The 23,040-nt window shown below is 39.2% G+C and overlaps 4 protein-coding genes across 14 annotated transcripts; 1 reads left to right on the forward strand and 3 right to left on the reverse strand.

Moving 5' to 3' along the window:
- Positions 1–198: 198 nt before the first annotated feature.
- sicily (NADH dehydrogenase (ubiquinone) complex I, assembly factor 6 homolog sicily) lies at positions 199–1,924 on the reverse strand. Its single transcript, XM_017240904.3, has 4 exons — positions 1,697–1,924; positions 1,526–1,640; positions 656–1,281; positions 199–442 (listed from the first exon to the last, which is right to left on the reverse strand). The coding sequence occupies exons 1-4, from the start codon at positions 1,864–1,866 to the stop codon at positions 361–363; spliced, it is 993 nt and encodes a 330-aa protein (XP_017096393.2). The 5' UTR covers positions 1,867–1,924; the 3' UTR covers positions 199–360.
- Positions 1,925–3,302: 1,378 nt separating this feature from the next.
- LOC108126908 (glycine-rich selenoprotein-like) lies at positions 3,303–4,055 on the reverse strand. The gene is made up of 3 exons (XM_017244079.3): positions 3,896–4,055; positions 3,755–3,839; positions 3,303–3,699 (listed from the first exon to the last, which is right to left on the reverse strand). The coding sequence occupies exons 1-3, from the start codon at positions 3,912–3,914 to the stop codon at positions 3,477–3,479; spliced, it is 327 nt and encodes a 108-aa protein (XP_017099568.2). The 5' UTR covers positions 3,915–4,055; the 3' UTR covers positions 3,303–3,476.
- A 2,555-nt stretch (positions 4,056–6,610) lies between these two features.
- On the reverse strand, positions 6,611–7,645 carry LOC108125490 (glycine-rich selenoprotein). 2 transcript variants are annotated; one of them, XM_017242889.3, is made up of 3 exons: positions 7,487–7,645; positions 7,345–7,429; positions 6,611–7,277 (listed from the first exon to the last, which is right to left on the reverse strand). In XM_017242889.3, the coding sequence occupies exons 1-3, from the start codon at positions 7,503–7,505 to the stop codon at positions 7,037–7,039; spliced, it is 345 nt and encodes a 114-aa protein (XP_017098378.2). In that variant the 5' UTR covers positions 7,506–7,645; the 3' UTR covers positions 6,611–7,036. The 2 variants fall into 2 exon arrangements, with proteins under 2 accessions (XP_017098378.2, XP_017097587.2); XM_017242098.3 differs by having other exon boundaries at positions 7,503–7,601.
- A 199-nt stretch (positions 7,646–7,844) lies between these two features.
- On the forward strand, positions 7,845–21,670 carry LOC108133660 (anoctamin-6). 10 transcript variants are annotated; one of them, XM_070282915.1, is made up of 10 exons: positions 7,845–8,015; positions 10,863–11,377; positions 13,806–14,378; positions 14,442–14,497; positions 17,997–18,567; positions 18,625–19,246; positions 19,921–20,126; positions 20,201–20,482; positions 20,541–20,761; positions 20,984–21,670. In XM_070282915.1, exons 2-10 carry the CDS (start codon positions 10,898–10,900, stop codon positions 21,033–21,035), a joined length of 3,063 nt encoding a protein of 1,020 aa, XP_070139016.1. In that variant the 5' UTR covers positions 7,845–8,015; positions 10,863–10,897; the 3' UTR covers positions 21,036–21,670. The 10 variants fall into 10 exon arrangements, 9 of the variants coding, with proteins under 9 accessions (XP_070139016.1, XP_070139018.1, XP_070139014.1 ...); XM_070282917.1 differs by lacking the exon at positions 7,845–8,015 and adding an exon at positions 9,509–9,825 and having other exon boundaries at positions 10,863–11,290; XM_070282913.1 differs by lacking the exon at positions 7,845–8,015 and adding an exon at positions 9,510–9,825.
- The last annotated feature ends 1,370 nt before the right edge of the window (positions 21,671–23,040 follow it).

Here is a 23,040-nt window from a genome sequence, read left to right on the forward strand (position 1 = left end):
GCAACATGAGGATCAGCTGGATCATGCGCAGGAGGTTCTGTACTAGTTCCAGATCTGTTTTAGGGCATCGTTTCAAGACGAAATCTCGAAATAAATTTTTTGACTGGCTCAAATATTATTAAGAGTAAAGCAATAGTAACCATCTTACTTATTTAAAGAACATACCATTACCATTACCACTACCATTAAAAACAAAAGTTTCCGCAATTAAATTGTGGTTTAATTACCTGAAAGGGAAGCAAGTTCCATCTTAGGACCAAGAGTAATTTTAACTGATTTATTTTCTGAAGTGAATAGATCACTTCTATTAAAACTGATACTAAAGTTGAAATAAAGTTGAATAAAGAAACAAAGTTGACATTAGAACCGATTAAAGAGTGATTTCCACAAGAGTCGAGCCGGCAGCATGGAGTCCCGTCCAACGCAGCTTTTGTGGGTCAATCTATGGAAAATTAAGACATAAAATTACTATATTTAATATATATTATATATACTTATTCTGCATAAATAACAATTCTATAAAAAAAACCAATTAAAACTTAAATTTAGAAGAAAATAAAAATAAATTTAAAAAAATCTTAAACAGAAAAACTAAAACTGTTTTAAAAACAATATATTTTTTGAATTTTTTCAATTTATGTAGAATAAAACTCACTGGAAATTGGCGCGCCGTAAACGCTCCAGATAGCCTTCTGTAGAAACAGCGGAGAGAAATATCTTTCGCACCAGCCGCGGGACCTGATCATGCAACTGCCGCGCCAAGGTAAGATGCGTATTCGCAGCACTAGCCACCTCGAAGATACACTCCTCCACACCCTTATCTCCACTCTCGCCACGGATGATTCGCTCCTGACTGACGCCGTGCCGAATGAGTACCTCTATCGGCACACAAACAACCTGTTTTCGACCAGCAAGGGGAACGGCCCGCAAAAGAGTGGCGATGCCCTGCGCCTTGCCCAAATGGGAGGCTGCATGGTCAACCTGTACGTCGCGCACTTCGCTCACTTCCACCAGCAAGTGCAGCAGTGAGGAGAAGGCTTGTTCGGCATACTCTTCCAGTTCCTTCAGGGATTCAAAGGCTTTGTTGACAGGGCGTTCTCTAGCTGTAACCAGACGCCGCAGGTAGATCCTGCTTAGCTTTCGGGTGCCGACTGTGTTCTTCAGCTCGCGTAACACGGGTTGGTCCTTTATGTAGGAGCCTTGGGAGTCCTCTTCAAAGCACTTGTTAATGGAGTCATACCAGAACTTGAGACGCAATTTTCCTATTTGCGGTTCAATGGTCTGAAAAAACAGCACTTTCATTAATATCCAGATATAGAAAATTCTGTATTTTTTTTTAATTCAAAAGGCAAGGCAAGCAGATCCTATCCATTTAATGATGTAATCTATAAGTTTTGGTCCTGTGCTGAGCACATATACATGTGCTGGCTTGCGTAAAGTAAGCCGATGGAACAACACAAGCGATCGTTTTAACCTGTTCAAACTAAAATAGTATGCAGGATTTAAGTTACCGCCATTTGCTTACTTTTCCGCTGACTGATCTGGAAATCTCTACGTTAAAAGCCCGTAGAGCAAAGGCTGCTCGTCGCAACTCACGGGGAAGCAGCAGTGTACTCAGATAATTTTCGTAGTCGTATTTTCTAAAAGACACTTTTTTGAAATATGCTTGTAGACAAAACGGTCGATTTTTACATACTTAACCAGGTTCATGCAGTGCTTTGCCCCGTGTCCATTGCTCTCTGCGTCGCCCACATGTTCCTTGTTGGTTTTGATCTGTTGCTGGCTGCCCGCATGTCTGGCGATATATTTCCCGTAACCGGCATTGAGTAACAATCGGTCATTCCAACTTCGTACCAGGCGCCGCATCTGTTTTTTTTTTCAGCTGACTCGGTTATTTGGTGTGACCAAGATCTAGGTTACGTCACGCCAGAGTGGCCAAAAACCATTGAAATATTACCGCTCAAATTTTATTATTTTAATTCAAGAAAATTTTAATAAATAATTTCAATTTTAATTTTAATTTTCAATTATTTATGTTATTATTAAACTTTAAAAAGAAAGGAAAGCTAACTTCGCGCGGAGCCAAAGTTGATGTAAAACTAAAAATCGGATAAAGTTGTCCGATTCTAATAAGAATATCATAAAAATACCAATTTATTTTATTTATTTATTAAGCATAGTACTGAGTTGACGAAAATCCGCTGTCCAACGAGTGACAGCTGCCAAACTCCATATAAAAAAAACGGTGTAAAAAAGGAAAGAACAAGAAATTTTTGCCTTCTAGATTTTGCGGGTACTGAGTTGACGAAAACTTTTGTTATCGATTTTAATCGTGTTGCCGGATCAAAAAAAATAAACAGCTGCTCTCGGGGAGTTAAAAGAAATATTTCAATTTATTTTTATAGGTGTGACATGGAGGGTCAATTGACCAAACCCAAAAATAGTCGGCCCGAAAAATTTTCGGCGCGTGAGGATAAGTTTAAATTAATTAGTGCGGTCAAGACGAAGCCCATAATATGGGATTTGACCCACAAGGGGCATTTTAATTCCATAAAATGGCATTGAAATGATTTGTGATTGATTTTGATTTTGACCCAGTTTTCTTTTTCTTAATCAGCTCCTTAGCGGCGAAATACATAAACAAAACACCAACATCCAATCGTTTTAAATTCATTTTTGCTTGTTTTTTGTTTACAAACAACAGCTGTTCAGTATTACCTTATTTCTTCATTTGTTTGGTCACACTACCTCGGCAGCCGAATAAAGTGCAAAATCGCTATCAGAATTTCAACAGCGGATTTTCGTCAACTCAATACTATGCTTTACAATACAAAATCTAAAAAAAAAGTCCCAAACTTCTATCTTCAAGAAGTTTATGATCGCCAACTCGTTGGGGTGGTTGTGTAGTCTCTGGATGTACTTGCTGCTGCTTCTCTGGATCTCCTCCTTCACCCATGGGAAGCCAAGCGCCTCGTGGATTGTCTGGTTGTCGTGGTAGACGTGGGCCCCAGTGGCGATACGGAGGGCTCTATTTTCAAACGTCTGGATAGTCTGAATATTAGTCTTGCTGGCCGTGCCCCAAAGTTGGATCCGTATGTCCAAATTGGCCAAATAATCGCCTTGTAGATTAGGATTTTCGAAGAGGTCCTTAGCTTCGACCTCCTACCCATCAGCATATAGTACGCCTTCAAACTTACTTCACACTGCTTTCGCTTTTTGGGTTGGGAATTCAAGAATGATATAGTTTTTTAATGAATACATTGTAAAAATAAATTATGAATTCAACAAGAAAAAATAAAAAATTCTTTTTTAAAAAAAAACCTAAATTTGATAATTTTTTTTTTATTGATTTTATACAGGTGCATCACTTAGAACCTATTAGGTCCGACGGCCAGTCCAAGGGAATGTGGACCTTAGCAGGGGAATAAACGTTTTTTCTATCTTAATTGTGTTCGTTTGCTTGACATGATTCAGTTTTAAGAACCGCAACAACCGCCTGCACTGCAAGTCTGAGTTGGCTGAATTCGTCCAATTCTCCGGTTTGGTCTGAATCCTCCATAACCACCAAATCCTCTACCATTACCGCCCCCGCCACCGCCACCGCCTCCACCACCCCAACTACTGCTGCTCCACCCGCTTCTTCGGCGGGAATCGCCGTTATTGTCGTCGCTATTGAAAGGAGCCACAAACGATTGGAACCTAATAATATCACATTAGCGAAGAGTATTATTTGGTAGCCGCTTTAATTACTCACAATTGCTTAATAGCAAACCAGATAGCCACAAATATGGCTAAAATGCGCCGCATATCCCAAGGGCGCTTCTCCCAAAGGCGACCATCTGCAAGAAAACACAGGAATCAGTAAGTGACCGTTTAAAAGAAGGCGCATCCTTACTGTGATCAATGTACACCATTCTGCCCTAGAAATCTCGAAACCGTTCTGGCTTTGGAAATTTACTTCTAATATTGCTGGATTTTTGACTATTTGTATACACAACTTGACGTGGTTTATTAGAGATGGACGAACGAGGGCTACTTGGTATTTTTCAATAACTTTTTAGTATAAAATACTATGGATCGTCAGTATTTTAAATTATTTTCAACGCTGAATTGAAAAATTTAGTAGGTAAAAAAAAAAATGGCCAAAAACTTACTTAAACGATTTTAGTTTTGTTAAAGCTTACTACCTCAAACAATTTGTTTCAACAAAATCAAACTAAACGTTTTCTAATAAACTTAATGTGTTGCAAATAGCTACTGAAGAGCTAATAAGCTTGATATCTAAAAAATTATACGAAACTTGTAAAAATCTTTCTAAAAGGCCAAACTTCAACCAAGAGTTCCGAAATCAGAATTTGTGTTGTGTTGATTTAACATCTAAAATATTTATTGGGCGATTATTACTTAAAGCATAGTACTGAGTTGACGAAAATCCGCTGTCGAACGAATGACAGCTGTCAAACTCCATATAAAAAAAACGGAGTAAAAAAAGGAAGAAGAAATTTTTGCCTTCTAGATTTTGCGGGTACTGAAGCATAGTACTGAGTTGACGAAAATCCGCTGTCCAACGAGTGACAGCTGTCAAACTCCATATAAAAAAAACGGTGTAAAAAAGGAAAGAAGAAGAAATTTTTGCCTTCTAGATTTTGCGGGTACTGAGTTGACGAAAATTTTTTTTATCGATTTTAATCGTGTTGCCGGATCAAAAAAATAAACAGCTGCTCTCGGGGAGTTAAAAGAAATATTTTCATTTATTTCTTTAGGTGTGACATGGAGGGAAAATTGATGAAAAGAAAATATAGTCGGCCCGAAAAATTTTCGACGTGCCAGGACAAATTAAAATTAATTTCTGCGGTCAAGGCGAAGCCCATAATATGTGATTTGACCCACAAGGGACATTTTAATGCCATAAAATGGCATTGAAATGATTTGTGATTGATTTTGATTTTGATTTTGACCCAGTTGTCTTTTTCTTAATCAGCTCCTTAAGCGTAGTACTGAGTTGACGAAAATCCGCTGTTGAAATTCTGATAGCGATTTTGCACTTTATTCAACTACCGAGCTAGTGTGACCAAAAAAATGAAGAAATAAGGTAATACTGAACAGCTGTTGTTTGTAAACAAAAAACAAGCAAAAATGAATTTAAAACGATTGGATGTTGGTGTTTTGTTTATGTATTTCGCCGCTAAGAAGCTGATTAAGAAATAGAAAACTGGGTCAAAATCAAAATCCAAATCAATTACAAATCATTTCAATGCCATTTTATGGCATTAAAATGTCCCTTGTGGGTCAAATCCCATATTATGGGCTTCGCCTTGACCGCAGAAATTAATTTTAATTTGTCCTGGCACGTCGAAAATTTTTCGGGCCGACTATATTTTCTTTTCATCAATTTTCCCTCCATGTCACACCTAAAGAAATAAATGAAAATATTTCTTTTAACTCCCCGAGAGCAGCTGTTTATTTTTTTGATCCGGCAACACGATTAAAATCGATAAAAAAAATTTTCGTCAACTCAGTACCCGCAAAATCTAGAAGGCAAAAATTTCTTCTTCTTTCCTTTTTTACACCGTTTTTTTATACCCTTGCAGAGGGTATTATAATTTTGGTCAAAAGTGTGCAACGCAGTGAAGGAGACATCTCCGACCCTATAAAGTATATATATTCTTGATCAGGATCACCTCCTGAGTTGATATGAGCATGTCCGTCTGTCCGTCTGTCCGTCTGTCTGTCTGTCTGTCTGTCTGTCCGTCTGTCTGTTTCTACGCAAACTAGTCTCTCAGTTTTAAAGCTATCGTCTTGAAACTTTGCACACACCCTTCTTTTCTTTGCACGCAGTATATAAGTCGGAACGGCCCGGATCGGCCGACTATATCCTATAGCTGCCATATAACTGATTGATCGGAAATGGTATAACTTTGGTGTTTTTGAAGTTAGAGAGTTCAAATTTTAGGTGAGAGCTATTTTTGGTAAAATAATACGACATGCCATTTCGTAAAGGATCGGCCGACTATGTCCTATAGCTGCCATATAACTGAACGATCGGAAATGACCCATCTTTGACCCAACTCGTGTTTTTGAAGATAGAAAGCTGGAACTTGGTACAGATTATATATTTGGTCAGTTGATCCGACCTACCAAATTTCATTAGGATCGGCCGACTATATCCTATAGCTGCCATATAACTGAACGATCGGAAATGGTACTTGGTAGAAATATCAACTTTCGTATTTTTGAAGATAGAAGTTTGGGACTTTTTTTAGATTTTGTATTGTAATAAATTGGATTATATTTTCCAATTCCCATAAGGATCGGCCAACTATATCCGATGTTTGCGATATATATCCGGTTTTAACTGCAAGGGTATATAAACTTCGGCTCCGCCCGAAGTTAGCTTTCCTTTCTTGTTTTATATGGAGTTTGACAGCTGTCACTCGTTCGACAGCGGATTTTCGTCAACTCAGTACTATGCTTAAGCTAATAAAAGTACATAGGTATTTTGAAGGTAATTTTTGGTTGGTTCAAATCCGACAATAAAGGTTGTTTGAACGTATGTTAAAGCTTGTATAAAAATAAATTGCATTCCACCCATGGCAATACAACAAAGGGCTTGTTATAAGTCTAATAGCACTAAACCTTTATTTTTACAAGCGGGTATTGCATATTATATAGGAATATCTGCAGGTATTATTTTTAGAATAGGATATTTATAGGTATTGGAAAAAAGTACATATAAATTGATGCTAATATTACAATATTACAAACAATTAATAAAATAAACATTCGATATAAAAATGATAAATTTAACCATAAATGGTGGTTAAAAAGTTGACGACCTAGTACTGCAACCCAGGAATCACTGATCCATTGTTTGGCAGTATTCCGCTCAGCTTAGAGTTTAGAAACACCACGTCATAAACGTCACAGGGACGAAATGGAACGTCACGGCCGGGTCATGGTGAAGCAGTTTAACATGATCATCTTTGGATTGGCGCGACATCCGCCCAATAGATGGGACTGGACATCGCTACTATCCTCAGCCGCCCGCAGCAGGTGCATTGCAGGTCATGGTTTGAATTCGCCCTATTCGCTGGTTGGGTCTTAGTCCTCCGTTGCCAGCGCTGTATCCACTTCCACCCCCACCTCCACTGCCACCTCCTCCGCCACCTCCTCCACCACCACCACCACCTCCACCTCCACCCCACCTGTCCCAGGTATTTCTGCGTTGAGAATTGTAGTTATCGTTGCTGTTAAAAGGTGCAAGGAAGCTCGCAAGCCTAAGATAAAATTTCAAAAATTATGTATATACGCTGACATGTAATTAGTTTTGCTTTCCAAACTTACAAATGCTTGATGGCAAACCATATCCCCAAAAACAATTTAACTATTCGTCTCCAATCCCAGGGTCGTTTCTCCCACACGCGGCCATCTGTTTTAAAGCAAAAAAATAACACACATTGCATTAAATATGAAAAATATCTCTTACTATGGTCGATATACACCATGATGCTGCCTCATCTGCGCAGTTTCGATCGTTTTCAGAAACTTATTACACTTTATAAAATTTGTAAAAAAAACATCTGACATGTTTTAGAGAAGGCAAAAAAAGTGTCTCAAAAACATCGATATCAAGTCCATCATGTCATGAGTTTTCCACACTTTGTTTGGCATGACCAGAAGAATTAAAATTGTCAAATTCATTCAATGTTTTTTAGAACATTTATTTGGGCCCAATTATTTGTACTTTTGAAGTTATAATATGTTCATTGCATTTTCAAAACTTTCATTTTAAACGATAACCGTTATTTAACAAATATTGAAAAATAATCGATATATTAGAAGTGGCAATTATACCAGCTCTAGTGACCGCAACGTTTCGGGAATTGGCGTTTGTTGTTATAAAAATTGGTTTGGCGAAACGTGCCCACCAATATTTTTGTTGAAGCAGAGCGGTTATAGGTATTAGTATTAAGTAGAAATGGACTCCAGGAAGCACTGAGGCAAATCACCAACAGGTGAGTTCAGGTGGAGACTGGAACTAACTGGAGGAACTAACTTGCTTGGAACCCATTAACGCAGCATTGATACTAACCCCGGTCCTTTTCCGGCCAATACCCTCCGGAAGACGAAACATCATTTTGATAATTGTGGGCAGTGAATTTTTCTAAAAATAGAGGAACGTGTCAAATGTCGATGTATTACACCTTGGGACTACGTCACACATACTTTTTCTAACATTTTGCAATAAACGCTACCCTGTTCCCTTAAATGTGTGATAAATTTGGTTGCCTCCCGTGTCTAAATGGTTCATTATCTTCGTTTGGAAGAGTGTCGTTCTTCCACTTCCTTTTACTTAAATTTTGCGTGCCTTGAACTATTTTTGAATATGAATTTGTGTTCGTACGTGGGTTTATGTGGAGCTGGTTTTATTATACCCTTGCAGAGGGTATTATAATTTTGGTCAAAAGTGTGCAACGCAGTGAAGGAGACATCTCCGACCCTATAAAGTATATATATTCTTGATCAGGATCACCTCCTGAGTTGATATGAGCATGTCCGTCTTTCCGTCTGTCTGTCTGTTTCTACGCGAACTAGTCTCTCAGTTTTAAAGCTATCGTCTTGAAACTTTGCACACACCCTTCTTTCCTTTGCACGCAGTATATAAGTCAGAACGGCCCGGATCGGCCGACTATATCCTATAGCTGCCATATAATTGAACGATCGAAAATGACCCAACTTTCGTGTTCTTGAAGATAAAAAGCTGGAATTTAATACAGATTCTATTTTTGGTTAGTTGATCCAACCTACCAAATTTCATTAGGATCGGCCGACTATATCCTATAGCTGCCATATAACTAAACGATCGGAAATGACCCAACTTTCGTGTTTTTGAAGATAGAAATCTGGAACTTAATACAGATTATATTTTTTGTCAGCTGATCCAGCCTACCAAATTTCATAAGAATCGGCCAACTATATCCGATGTTTGCGATATATATCCGGTTTTAGCTGCAAGGGTATATAAACTTCGGCTCCGCCCGAAGTTAGCTTTCCTATCTTGTTTTTTAATGATATACATACATTTGGCTGATACCAAAATTTGGTCTTAAATTCATTCAAGTTACAACAAAAAATTAGAAAGTGTAACAAAATAAATAAACTAAAATAATTCCCTCAACATGTGTAACACTGTGCAACGTCACATCTCGCTGCACTCCTTTTTGGGGAATCAGTTTATTGTACTAGTTGCCGGCAATGCCAGAGTTGCTCAGTTTGGTTAGCTGGTTGGTTGGCTGATTGGCGGGTCTGGCATGCTGAATGGGTGACTGGAAAGGCTTAAAGAATTTATGCGTTCTGGTATTATTATTGTCTCTGTACTTTTTTTTGTAGACGGCAGCCAACGCGATCGTATGTACGCATTTCTTTTCGGCGGCTCAGCGTTTATATGTATTTCCCCTCTGACATCATTCGCGTTAGATCAGATCGTTCAGTGTGTAGGGGCTTATGTATTATTTTGCCTGGGTTTACATTTTCGTTTGTTTGTATTTGTTTTGTGTTTGCGATCCGATCCGATGGTCGAAACCAAAAGGCGATTCCGAATCAAGCACACTCTCCGCTACCGCCAGTCGTTAAACGTAATGCTTCGGAACCGGCCTCTGAAAGTCTGGAAATTGTCGAATGAGCCGCAACCTCGATCGCAAGGATTCGCTAAAGAAAGCAGCAGTACGGATTAGCTAGCTCCCAGGATTCCACTAGCCGAGTGATTCCTTGAGGGGTTACTCAGACAATCACCACCTCCTCTGCCCCCAACAATGTATTCGGCGGGTAAATAAGTTAACTTCTTAATAAATTTCATCACTTGTACCCATTCTCATTCTCTCTGTTATGCAAATTGTGTTCTTTTTCGTGTATATTGGATTTTTTGAAACTGTTTCTGTTTTGTAGCCGAGAGCATTTTGTTTTATCTTTAGTTTGATGAGTTTGGAATTAGTTTCTCTTTTTGTTTTGGTCCAACGCTCCAATGGAACTGTGCACCGGGAGCGGACCATCAGTTGCAGCTGACTAGCCGCATAGTGCGTACATTAATTCATCATCACGTCTATTTGTAGTTCAGATAGTAGACCTACCGCTATATCGGACTATTATGTAATTGACCGCATTTAAATAACCTAAAATAGTGGCCATGGGAACAGCTGGCCTTTCCGACGAAGACGGCCCGTGGGCCAACGAGCCATCAAATAAAATTATCCCCACTGGGGCTCTATTATCGGCATTTATAAGCTTATCGGTAATAAATTTAAGATGGTATTCGCTACCCTCGGCACACAAATTAACGCGACTTAGGCTCTGGGTTTCTTATTTGATTTCCTTAAATGAATGCCACGGAGCATGCTGTTGCTCCCCGTATCTAAATTACACGTCAAATGTAAATGAAAACATACGGGCGATAGGTGGAAAATATTAAGAACAATAACTGAATGTTCAACTACAGATTATAAAAAGTCAAAGTTCGCCAAGCTCCAAATCGGATTAAAGCTTAGATTGGGCAGAATACAAAACAACTATTCGAAAATAATCTTTGTAATATCATGGGTTCTTTTTATAAAAGTTTCAAAGCTTTTTAAAAATTTTAAAAAGTTCACCGGTAACTTAAAAATTAAGAATAACTGACCCTAATACTTTTTTTAATTGCACAACCCCTATCAGTTTTAACGTCCAAGTAAGTGTAATTGGCATTTCATTTAGCAATTAAATTTTTCACCACCGCCTTATCGCTTCTTCACTCATGCCACCTCATCTGCCTCAAACCACTGTTCTGCTGTTACTCCAGCCGACTAATCACTCCATGCCCTTTGTTGCAGTCCGCACTTACGACTACGAGTATCCCGAATCTGAGATGGACGAACGGGAGAGCCTATACTTTGACACAATTTCTCTGGCCGACTCTGAGGCGGCCGCCGCGCACCGCAAGTCGATGTCCCAGTCAAGGAACACCATATACCACTCGGCGGTTGACTTGGCCGACAACGAAGGACGTAACAGTCTTCGTTTGGGCGCTGCTGAGAACGCGGTTTTGGCATGGCAGCCTGGCTACCGCCAGTCAACAGCGCTTGAGCACCTAAGAGAAACGGGAGGCGGTGGTGACCACACGGATGCGGCCATTACCGCTCAAATCCTGGCCCTTCAGAACGGACGCGGCCACCTATCCACCGGGATCGGTGTGGGCGTAGGTGGCGGACACGGCAGAAACGGCTCTGGCGGCGCTGACGCAGGATGTGGTGACGATGAGGTCTCTAGACGTCTTTTAAGAAATAGTAGCACCATTTCTAATAAAGATAAGAAATTGCCAATAACATACTCCCAGTGGAAATCGAGGGTAAACAACAACAGTAACATTACTATTCGATTCAAAACCCAAATGCAATTGCCACGACGATTACTTCGCACCTAGACAAATTACAACCGCTTTCGCTCTGCTTTCGCATTAGAAACTCGAATATCCCCATGTTTGCGCGGCTGTTGCTGTTCCATCTTGTCACACCTCTCAACGTGTTTACCAGCACAACAAATCGACTTCACCATTTATATCTACATTTTCATCCTTATTGCTATTTTTAGTCCTCATTTGTAAACTTCAATTTTCGGTCGTGGGCTGTGATATCTCTGTATCTTTAAATATTCTGTAAAAACTGAGGTATAAGTATTAAAATCCATAACAACTATGGACAGTTTAGGCAGGTTTCTTAATTACATGTTCGCGAAACCAACAGCGCTCTGATCCTTTCTCTCCCAAATTAAACATAATTTTCTAAATTTAACGGGCAGAATTATTATACCTTCTCAGGCATAAGATTTCTGTTATTATTTATTTCGAGAGTTCTGGAAAATATAAACATTTAACCAGTACGATCAAACATACTTTACTCTTGGGTTTCAGTTAGGACTAAACAAAAATTTTAACAAGAAAGGAAAGCTAACTTCGGGCGGAGCCGAAGTTGATATACCCTTGCAGTTAAAACCGGATATATATTGCAAATATCGGATATAGTTGTCCCAAACTTCTATCTTCAAAAATACCAAAGATGGTATATCTACCAAAAACCATTTCCGATCGTTCAGCTATATGGCAGCTATAAAATATAGTCGACCGATCGATATGAAATTTGGTAGGTCGGATTAACTGACCGAAAATATAATCTGTACTAAGTTCCAGCTTTCTATCTTCAAAAACACGAAAGTTGGGTAATTTCCGATCGTTCAGTTATATGGCAGCTTTAGGATATAGTCGGCTCTTGTGTCAAATTGAACTCTCTAACTCAAAAAACACCAAAGTTATACCATTTCCGATCAATCAGTTATATGGCAGCTATAGGATATAGTCTGCCGATCCCGGTCGTTCCGACTAATATACTGCGTGCAAAGGAAAGAAGGGTGTGTGCAAAGTTTCAAGTCGATAGCCTTAAAACTGAGAGACTAGTTCGCGTAGAAACAGACAGACAGACATGCTCATATCAACTCAGGAGGTGATCCTGATCAAGAATATATATACTTTATAGGGTCGGAGATGTCTCCTTCACTGCGTTGCACACTTTTGGACAAAATTACAATACCCTCTGCAAGGGTATAATAAGAAAATGTGGCTTTATGAAAATTTTATTTTTCCGATGCTGAATTGGATTTGCCCTAATCAGAAACCATATTAATTATAAACCCCATATAGATATGTACATACACAAGTGCATGAGAAGGGTTTGAATATTTATGCATTTTATATTGAAAGATATATCAGATGTTTTAGTGCTTACTAAAAAAATCTTTAGACTTTTTACTCAAAAGTAAGATTTTTAAATATCGGCGAACAACAACTTAAAATAGTTCAAAATAATTTTATCCGATTTGATTAAAAATTTAGCACAACTAAATACCAAAGCTCCTTCATAATCCGAAGAACTTATATCTGTTAGTAATAATCACAAAAAAGGTATCTTTTTTATATTTTTGAGAACATACGTTTAACTTTTTAAAGATTAAACTCCCTGAAATGGCAGCTAACTTGCCATAAAAGGAGGCCCTGGAAGGGATCACTGCTCACTCTGATGTATCATTTAATCCGCATCCAGTCCTTAAATTACTTTTAATCAAGTTCAATGTGATCGAGTTCTTGCCGCCTTGTTTACCGCTCGCTTTTCTTTGTTTGTTTGTTTATATTTTTCCGATTCCTATAGTTTGCTTGCCGGATTGAGTATGAACACTTTTTGCGAATTTTGTATACCTCATGTAACTCTTAACACTAAGAACGGTCCGGGGCAGGCTGGAGCCTATCACCGTTAACGTATTAAGTGTATGTGTCATGTGTTCCGGCAGCCGTCACAGCTGAGAGCAGATGACGCCAAGCACCAGCACCGGCACCAGCACCATTTCATTTGTGTTTCCCAGCCAAGACGCGTCGGTTGTTTGTTTGCCGCTTTTGGTTTTCGGGTTCCACCATGCTGTGCTGCGGCTTACTGTTCTTCCAGCGCTCCAAAGATGAGCAAGAGGAGTCCGATATGGTGAAGGGGGTGTTTGGCAGGGGTCAAATCATTGGTGGCCTTGTACCTTAGGTGTAAAGATGTGATACGCCATCAGCTCTCAAGGGCACCGGGAAGTGAAGCACGCGCACCCACACGCTTTGTTTTAGTTAAGATAAGCAAATGTATTTTTAAGATACTTTCGTTGTATTTCATTCGCTCAGATACTAATGCTCTCTCTTTTTTTCTCTTTGTATCTGCGGATCTCTCTACGGACTATTACGGAATGCGGTATAGACGTATCGACGCTTCGACGATGGTAATCGCAGCGTGGACTTTGTGCTTGCCTACAATGGGGAGATCCAGTTGGAGGAGCATCGGCGCAAGCGCGAAATCTTTGAGACAAATTTGCGGCGGGAGGGCCTCCAGCTGGAGCACAACAAGGTACAGCGCGTGCACTTCATTAAGATCCATGCGCCGGCGGAGTTGCTTTACCGCTATGCCGAGATTCTCAAGATCAAGGTGCCGCTGAAACCCATTCCAGGTGAGGACCAAATCTTTGCCGAGTCCGCGCACGAGTTCAAGTCCTGCTTCACGCGAATGTGTCGCAGCCTATTCAGCTCTGTGCAGCTGAACACGGCACTCTTCCCGGAACGAGAGAGCCGCATTCACCTTGAGTTCAGCCGTAACTACCTGGATCTGTACGACAAGGAGCATCCAAACTTCATCGACGCCAGTACCCGCTACTCTATTATCAACTTTATTCTGCAGCGCCAGCATTTTGTCGAAGGCGAAGAGATGGCCGACAACCTGGGCATCGAGAAGCTCGTCCAGGACGGGGTCTACTCTTGCGCCTACACTCTGCACGACGTAAGTACGGTTGTGCCCTCGTTATGTGTGTCTCCTATGTAACGACTCCTATTTATTTCGCAGAAAGACGATCGCGATCGCTTACTAAAGGAATGGGCCAACGTCAGCAAGTGGAAGAAGTAAGAAAATACATTGTTTATGTTATGCTTAGCAGAGCTTCTTCTCGGAAACTTTGTTTACCCAACTACAGAAATTTTAGTAGGATACAACGTCTTTCCTACAACTTAGTATAAGTTGGGAACTAGATAGGTGAACAAATTAAAGAAAAGTTTTGGCCGAGATAAGTTTTTTTGAAACGCAAAAGAAGGTTATACATCGGATATAGTTGACCGTCCTTATGAGAATATTATAATATAACTAATTTATTACAATAAATTTAAAACAAAGTCTCAAACTTCTATCTTCAAAAATACAAAAGTTGGTATTTTTACTAAAAACCATTTCCGATCGTTCAGTTATATGGCAGCTATAAGATATAGACGGTCCATCATTATGAAATTTGATAGGCCGGATCGACTGAAAAAAAATCTGTACGAAGATTCAACTTTCTATCTTCAAAAACACGAAAGTTGGGTCATTTCCGATTGTCCAGTTATATGGCAGCTATAGGATATAGTCCGCCGATCCTTATAAAATTTGGTAAGTGAAGTTAATTATTTTACCAAAAATAGCAATCATGCAAAATCTGAACTCTCTAACTCTAAAAATACCAAAGAACATAATACCATTTCCGATCCCGGCCGTTCCGACTTATATACTGCGTGCAAAGGAAAGAAGGGTGTGTGCAAAGTTTCAAGTCAATAGCTTTAAGGATGTAGTCTCATGTGTGAGGTTGAAAAAATCGATTTTTTTTTTGTCACATATTTCGAAAGTACTGTTTATTAAGAATGTACTGTTAGTGTTTCAAATAAAAATCTCAAATAATGACAGCGATACAGCCCATAATCGAGAGCGCGCCTACACCGAAAAGTATGAGTTTCTCGGTAGCGTCTAAACTTTAAACGCGTTTTTCTCGAAACGACATTTTTGTGTGCGGCGCAGGTGATTCAAAAAATTCTATGGTACCGATCTAGCTGAAATTTAGATATGTTGTTTTAAAATGTAACACCTCTGTCCCGTACTAGAATCATTTATTTTTAATGATTAGTTTTTTTTTTATCATTAATTTAAGATAAATTTTTTAATTTTTTGTTTTGTGAGTTCGCCATTTTGTTTTTTATTGATGAAAATATTTCATTCTAGTACGGGACAGAGCCATAAGCCTACAAAACAATAATCTATTCTAATTTTTTGTTTCGGATGACTCTAGCAGTCGAAATCACCTGCGCCAGGGACCTACCTTTTTTTTTATATGCATACTTTGGGCTGCTATAAAGTGTATTAAACTACACAAGAATAAATTAAACAAAATATTTTCAAATAGTTTATGATGCTTATAAAAACATATTTAACAAGAAAGGAAAGCTAACTTCGGGCGGAGCCGAAGTTTATATACCCTTGCAGTTAAAACCGGATATATATCGCAAACATCGGATATAGTTGGCCGATCCTTATGATTACATCATAATAAAACTAATTAACTAAAATAAAAAATCTAAAAAAAGTCCCAAGCTCTTATCTTCAAAAATACGAAAGTTGATATTTCTGCCAAAAATCATTTCCGATCGTTCAGTTATATAGCAGCTATAGAATATAGTCGGCCGATCCTAATGAAATTTGGTAGGTTGGATCAACTGGCCAAAAATAGAATCTGTATTAAGTTTCAGCTTTTTATCTTCAAAAACACGAAAGTTGGGTAATTTCCGATCGTTCAGTTATATGGCAGCTATAAGATATAGTCGGCCGATCCTTATGAAATTTGGCATGTCGTAATATTTTGCCAAAAATAGCCAAGCAATATTTTGCTCTTGTGTCAAATTTGAACTCTCTAACTCTAAAAACACCAAAGTTATACCTTTCCGATCAATCAGTTATATGGCAGCTATAGGATATAGTCGGCCGATCCGCCGTTCCGACTTATATACTGCGTGCAAAGAAAAGAAGGGTGTGTGCAAAGTTTCAAGACGATAGCTTCAAAACTGAGAGACTAGTTCGCGTAGAAACGGACAGACAGACGGACAGACGGACATGCTCATTTTAACTCAGAAGGTGATCCTGATGAAGAATTTATATACTTTACAGGGTCGGAGATGTCTCCGTAGGTGGCTCAATCTTCTTCAGATGAATGACGTTCCTGGTGTATTTTTATCCATTTCAAGTCACTTCGGCTATATTTCCATCTCTTCTAGTCACTTTATATATTGTCGGGTCGAATGTCGGGGTGAGCTTGTGGGGAAAATAACGTTTTTAATGAGAACCTTATCTCCTGGCACTATTTGCTATCTCTTTTCTATTTAGACTATGTCCCTGTCTTTTTCTTTGTAATCAACTATTTCGTCGAATATTTGGTATATTTCCTGGGATATTTTATATATATTATTAGGATATATTATCCCTTATTGTTCGTCTGAACATCATCTTCGTTGGAGTTTCTCCTGTCGTACTGGGAGGTGCGACATTATACATCATGACAAATTTTTGCAGCTCCTTTATATACCCTTAGAGAGGGTATTATAATTTTGATCAAAAGTGTACTGGGTTGCACACTTCTGCGTACTGCATAGGAGACATCTCCGACCCTTTATAGTGTATATAGTCTTGATCAGGATCACCTCCTGAGTTGTTATGAGCATGTCCGTGTCTGTTTCTACGCAAACTAGGCTCTCAGTTTTAAAGCTATCGACTTGAAATATTGCACACACCCTTCTTTCCTTTGCACGCAGTATATAATTAGGGACGGCCTGGACTTGCCATAACTGGCAAGTTATGTCATATAGAAAAGTTATTCCATCACTTTTTTTTTTAGAATTAAAGAATTAGAGGAATTTTGTATGGGTTCTAGTTTTGGCAAAGTAATACGATATACCCAATTTCATAAGAATCAGTCGACTATATTCTATAAATGCCAAACAACTGTCGTGTTTTAGAAGATAGGAGGTTTGAACTTTCTACAGATTCTATTTTATGCCAATTGGTCCGACCTACCAAGTTTTATAAGGATCGGCGGATCAGTTAAGACATATAACTGACCGGTCGGATATGGTATTTAGTGTTTGGTTAAAATACCAACTTCGGTATTTTTTGAGATAGAGGCTTGGAAATATTTTTTTTAATGTTGTTTTAAAAATTAGTTTATTATTAAATTCTATTAAGAATCGGCCCACTAATCGGCCTTATTATCAAAATATATTCTATGTTAACTGCAAGGGTATTTTAACTTCGGCTCCGCCTAAACTTCTTTTCTTGTTCTTCTTCAGTTTGGCCGACGTAAAGAAAGATTTGTCCGGTCACAACTATGACCATATGGTTTTGTCTATGGTTTGTCCCTATATAGGCAATATTGAAGAAATTGGTTCACATATTCAAGATTTAAATAAGATTATTTATTTGGGGTAATTTTTTATCTTATTTTATATGAATTATATTGAAATATATCTATACTTGAAATATTCGGTTTTATTGAGATTATTAAGCTCGTGTGTAAATACGAACTAAGATTTGATGAAATATCTCTCGCAGCCTTCAACCACTGGACCAAATCAAAGACTACTTTGGGGCCAAGGTGGCTCTGTACTTTGCATGGCTAGGATTCTACACCCAGATGCTGATACCCATTAGTGTGCTGGGAATACTCTGCTTTTTCTACGGATTTCTTACATGGAGTAACGATCCGATTAGCCGGGATATCTGCAACGACAACGGAACCATCATGTGTCCACAATGCGACCGCAGCTGTGATTATTGGAGGTTAAATGAGACCTGTACGTCTTCGAAGTTTAACTATCTGATCGACAACAACATGACCGTAGTGTTTGCCCTGGCGATGTCGATTTGGGCCGTGGCCTATCTGGAATTCTGGAAACGGTACTCCGCGGGTCTAGTACACCGCTGGGGTCTAACCGGATTCAATCACCATGTCGAGCATCCGCGCCCGCAGTACCTGGCCAAGATATCGCGATCCGAAAAGCTGTCTGGCAAGACGGAGCTCCAGGACGAGAATGGCAAACGGTCGATTCTGGACCCCGACGTGCCCTTCTGGAGCATCAAGTTCTTGCCAAATTTTACCAGCTATAGCATAATGATATTGTTCGTAAGTTTAACTCAAAATTTTGCCGAGTTTGGATGTTTATCGTTTGACTTTCAATAGATTTGCATATCAATCATCGCCATCGCTGGTATCATAATTTACAGGATGGCGCAGCGCGCTTCGCACAGCATTTTGGGCAACGAAAACTCCATGACGTTCAAAGTTATGATACTGCCCATGACTGCGGGAATAATCGACCTTATTGTCATCTCCCTTCTGGACTTGGTTTACTCCAGCCTCGCCGTCAAACTGACCAACTACGAATACTGTCGCACCCAGACGGAGTACGACGAGAGCCTGACCATAAAGAACTACGTATTCCAGTTTGTTAACTACTACTCCTCGCTCTTCTACATCGCGTTCCTCAAGGGAAAGTTTGTCGGCTATCCGGCCAAGTATAATCGCGTCCTAGGCTTTCGTCAGGAGGAGTGCAATCCGGGCGGCTGCCTCATGGAGCTCTGCATGCAACTGGTCATCATAATGGCTGGCAAACAAGCTGTGAACGCTATCGTGGAGATGCTTATTCCTTATCTGATGCGCACCTTCAAGGAGCTGACCTATCGCCACGGCTGGTACAAGAACAACAAGGACCAGCGACTGGTGCCGTACAACCAGTTTACTGAAGACTATAACCTCCTGCCCGCCGAAAATAACTCTCTTTATGCGGAGTATTTGGAAATGGGTAAGTTTCCTTTGAAAATAAATTTAATCAGCTATAATTTTAAGGAGTAATAGGGGCCTATGGTTGGATATATGCAGGCATACAATTCTGTTAAAAGTTGATAGTTTCGTACCCTTGGAGAGATTATTACAGTTTTTTATACCCTTGCAGAGAGTATTATAATTTTGGTCAAAAGTCTGCAGCGCAGTGAAGGGGACATCTTTGACGCTATTAAGTATATATATCCATATATTCTTGATCAGTATCGCCTTCTGAGTTAATATGAGCATGTCCGTCTGTCTGTCCGGCTGTCTTTTTCTTCGCAAACTAGTCTCTCAGTTTTACACGCAGTCTATAAGTCGAAACGGCCGGTATCGGCCGACTATGTCCTATAGCTGCCATATAACTGTTCGGAGCCATATAACTAACTCTAGAAATGCTACTAACTGGTGTTTTTAGACATAGAAGTTTGGGACTCTTTTTTTAAATTTTGTTTTGTAATGAATTGGTTATATTATGATATTCTCATAAGGATCGGCCAAATGTATCCGATTTTTGCGATATATATCCGGGTTTAACTGCAAGGGTATATCAACTTATGCTCCACCCGAAGTTTGCTTTCCGTTCTAGTTTTTATCTGTTTTAGTTTGTTTTTTTTTTGCCATATTTTACCTTATATGTATTTTCTCCTTCAGTTGTGCAGTTCGGGTTCATTACACTATTCAGCTTGGCCTTCCCCCTGGCCCCGCTTCTGGCCTTGCTAAATAATGTGATTGAAGTCCGACTGGACGCCATTAAAATGCTCCGCTTCGTGCGACGGCCCGTTGGGATGCGGGCACGCGACATTGGAGTTTGGCACAGTATTATGACCGTCGTTACTAGAATAGCCGTAGCCTCGAGCGTAAGTCTATAAAAATATGAATCGAAGCCGGTGGCTCTTCTAAGTTATCATCCCATTCTTCTTCTGCTTTTCAGGCAATGATTATCGCATTTAGTTCGAATCTGATACCGAAAATTGTGTACGCCGCGTCGATGGGCGACCCAGAGTTGAACAACTACCTGAACTTTACTCTGGCGGTGTTTAATACCAAGGACTTCCAGGTGGAGCCGCTGTTGGGGGGCAGTCAGTATGTGAATGAAACTCAGTGCCGCTACACCGAGTTTCGGAATCCGCCATGGGACGAACAGCCATACAAGCGCCCAATGATCTATTGGAAGATTTTGACTGGCAGGCTGGCCTTCATTGTAATTTACCAGGTGGATAATAAGCCAACAATTGATTAAGTTTTCACTAAACATTTGCTCGATTCCACAGAACATTATCAACATGCTGCAAGGTATTCTGCGTTGGGCGGTTCCCGACGTCTCTGGCCGCTTGATGAAGCGCATTACGCGCGAGAACTTTCTGCTCCGGGAGCATATAATCGACTACGAGAAGCATCACGCCATGAAGCAGGCCCAGATGACGGTAAATGGCCTGCGTCAGCGAACAACGGACACCCAAGCACCTGGTTACGATGACGCCACTACTTTCGTGTAAATAGAGCGGTGTGTTACTCCTTGGTTTCTAGACTAAAACCCGTGTACATACAAACACTTATGATCCCCGCAATGGGGGCTCGTACTTAAGATGTTTTTTTTGTACTGTTTGCATTGGGAATGCTCAATGAATTTGGGACACGGTGCTCTTGAGTCAAGGAACTGCATTTTTATATATACCCACACGAATATTTTTTTAGATTTTTATTTAATTTCCAGTTTAGAGCCAAGAGAATCCGGTAGTTGGCAGCAAATGATTATACAACTATAAGTATATAAACATATAAATATTAAATATACATTTCAATATTTTAAAATAATATTTTCACGTCCAAAGTGCTTTAACAACGAGGAAGCATATATGATTTGTGAACAAACCCGTTGCTGATAGCAATCTACTTCTATGAAGCTTACCTACGAAACATCATGAAAAAACCGAATAGAACCTACACCACAGATTGTGTTAACACTAATATTTTAACCAGTGGTCGGCACGGCCCTATCCCGAGGGCATAGGAAATTTCTCTGCTCGAGCTCTGCTCCACACACACACTATAAATGTGTGAAACGTCATATTCACAGCTTACTTTCTGCTATTCGTTACTAATACTAATGCATTAAAATCATATTAATGTATTGGGGTGACATAACCATTCAATGTACCTAACAATGTTGCCCACAGCCGAATACCGAATACCCTTTCCCTACAATTATTTTTTAATTGTTGATTATTGCCAAGCGAGAGCATTGCACATAGCGCAATATTGTTGTTTTGATAAAAATATATCTACGACTAACAAACTATTAAGATAGAGACTAAGCCCGACATTCATTTTTACGTTGTGTGCAGCCTGCCGCATGTGAAATTAGAAAAAAAAAATAAAAAAAAGAAGAATTCAAAGGCAATATTAGTCATTGTGTTTTAATTATTAAATGCCTTATTTTATTAAAAAGGCATTTAAATTATTAAATGTCTAAAAAGCAAGTCAATTGGGTAAAAATTGACGAAGCTATGAATATTTAGACTAGACATGGGTAATCATCGTTCCTTTTAGGGAATAAGTTCGTTCGTTCTTTTTTTAGGACTGAACTAGGTCGTTCTTTTTGTTCTTTTTGTAAATTTAAAAAATATTAGAAATTATTATTTAAGCAATTTAAAATTAAAAACTTTAAACATTAAAAAAAAAAAATTTTTAACACTTTTGAAGTGTTTCCATATTTTACTGTGTTTTTTTATACCCTTGCAGAGGGTATTATAATTTTGTCCAAAAGTGTGCAACGCAGTGAAGGAGACATCTCCGACCCTATAAAGTATATATATTCTTGATCAGGATCACCTCCTGAGTTGATATGAGCATGTCCGTCTGTCCGTCTGTCTGTCCGTTTCTACGCGAACTAGTCTCTCAGTTTTGAAGCTATCGTCTTGAAACTTTGCACACACCTTTCTTTCCTTTGCACGCAGTATATAAATCAGAACGGCCCGGATCGGCCGACTATATCCTATAGCTGCCATATAACTGATTGATCGGAAATCACCCAAATTTCGTGTTTTTGAAGATAGAAAGCTGGAACTTGATACAGATTCTATTTTATTTTTCTTTCTTGTTTTTAGATGCATTTCGCTGTTGTCCACTCAAAAGTTTGTTTACAAACAATTTTCAGTTACAGGGATGCATAATAAGGGTGTAAGAAAAATGACCAGGGATTGAGAAAAAATATCAGGGAATGTGAAAAATTATCAGGGAATAATAACAAGGAACAAAGATCAAAGAACCAAGACCAAAGAACAAGAACAAAGACCAATAACCAAAGACCAAAGAACAAGGAACAAAGACCAAAGAACAAGAAACAATGACCGATGAACGATGTGAACTAGTTCAGATCGGTCTTTTGAGTGACCGGGTCTTTTTTGTTCGTTCGTTCAGGAACAACCCTACTCTAATTTAGACGGGTTTTAAGGTTTCTTAATAGGTGATCAAAAGGGTTTAAATCGTTTTCTCACATAACATGTTTTCAAAGTCGGTGGCCATCTTTGTTCCAAAACTACTGTACCGGCCGACTATATCCTATAGCTGTCAAATAACTGTTTGATGAGAAATGCTGTAACTTTGGTGTTAGAGTAAAAAAAGTTTGGATTTTGCAGTAATGTTTTTTTTGGCAAAATAATACTAGTCTTCTATCAAGGTGGACGCCAAGGAACGTTACTTTGTTGGCTTAAGGGATCTGCATCCCGTTTGGTGAAAGCGGAGGGCATGTTTGTATATTAAGAGTAAAGG

Source organism: Drosophila bipectinata, chromosome XR (assembly GCF_030179905.1).
Source record: "Drosophila bipectinata strain 14024-0381.07 chromosome XR, DbipHiC1v2, whole genome shotgun sequence".
In the NCBI taxonomy this organism is placed as follows: domain Eukaryota; kingdom Metazoa; phylum Arthropoda; class Insecta; order Diptera; family Drosophilidae; genus Drosophila; species Drosophila bipectinata.

Coding starts and splice junctions, on each gene's coding strand:
- sicily (XM_017240904.3), bottom strand. CDS start 1,866: ATGCGGCGCCTGGTACGAAGTTGGAATGACCGATTGTTACTCAATGCC. Junction 1,282..1,525: donor CCAGATCAGTCAGCGGAAAA/GTAAGCAAATGG, acceptor CTGTTTTTTCAG/ACCATTGAACCGCAAATAGG. Junction 443..655: donor TTACGGCGCGCCAATTTCCA/GTGAGTTTTATT, acceptor AATTTTCCATAG/ATTGACCCACAAAAGCTGCG.
- LOC108126908 (XM_017244079.3), bottom strand. Junction 3,700..3,754: donor TGGTTTGCTATTAAGCAATT/GTGAGTAATTAA, acceptor TGATATTATTAG/GTTCCAATCGTTTGTGGCTC.
- LOC108125490 (XM_017242098.3), bottom strand. CDS start 7,587: ATGTCAGATGTTTTTTTTACAAATTTTATAAAGTGTAATAAGTTTCTG. Junction 7,430..7,502: donor GCAGATGAGGCAGCATCATG/GTGTATATCGAC, acceptor GCTTTAAAACAG/ATGGCCGCGTGTGGGAGAAA. Junction 7,278..7,344: donor TGGTTTGCCATCAAGCATTT/GTAAGTTTGGAA, acceptor ATTTTATCTTAG/GCTTGCGAGCTTCCTTGCAC.
- LOC108133660 (XM_070282913.1), top strand. Junction 14,498..17,996: donor AACGTCAGCAAGTGGAAGAA/GTAAGAAAATAC, acceptor TATCTCTCGCAG/CCTTCAACCACTGGACCAAA. Junction 19,247..19,920: donor TGCGGAGTATTTGGAAATGG/GTAAGTTTCCTT, acceptor TTTCTCCTTCAG/TTGTGCAGTTCGGGTTCATT.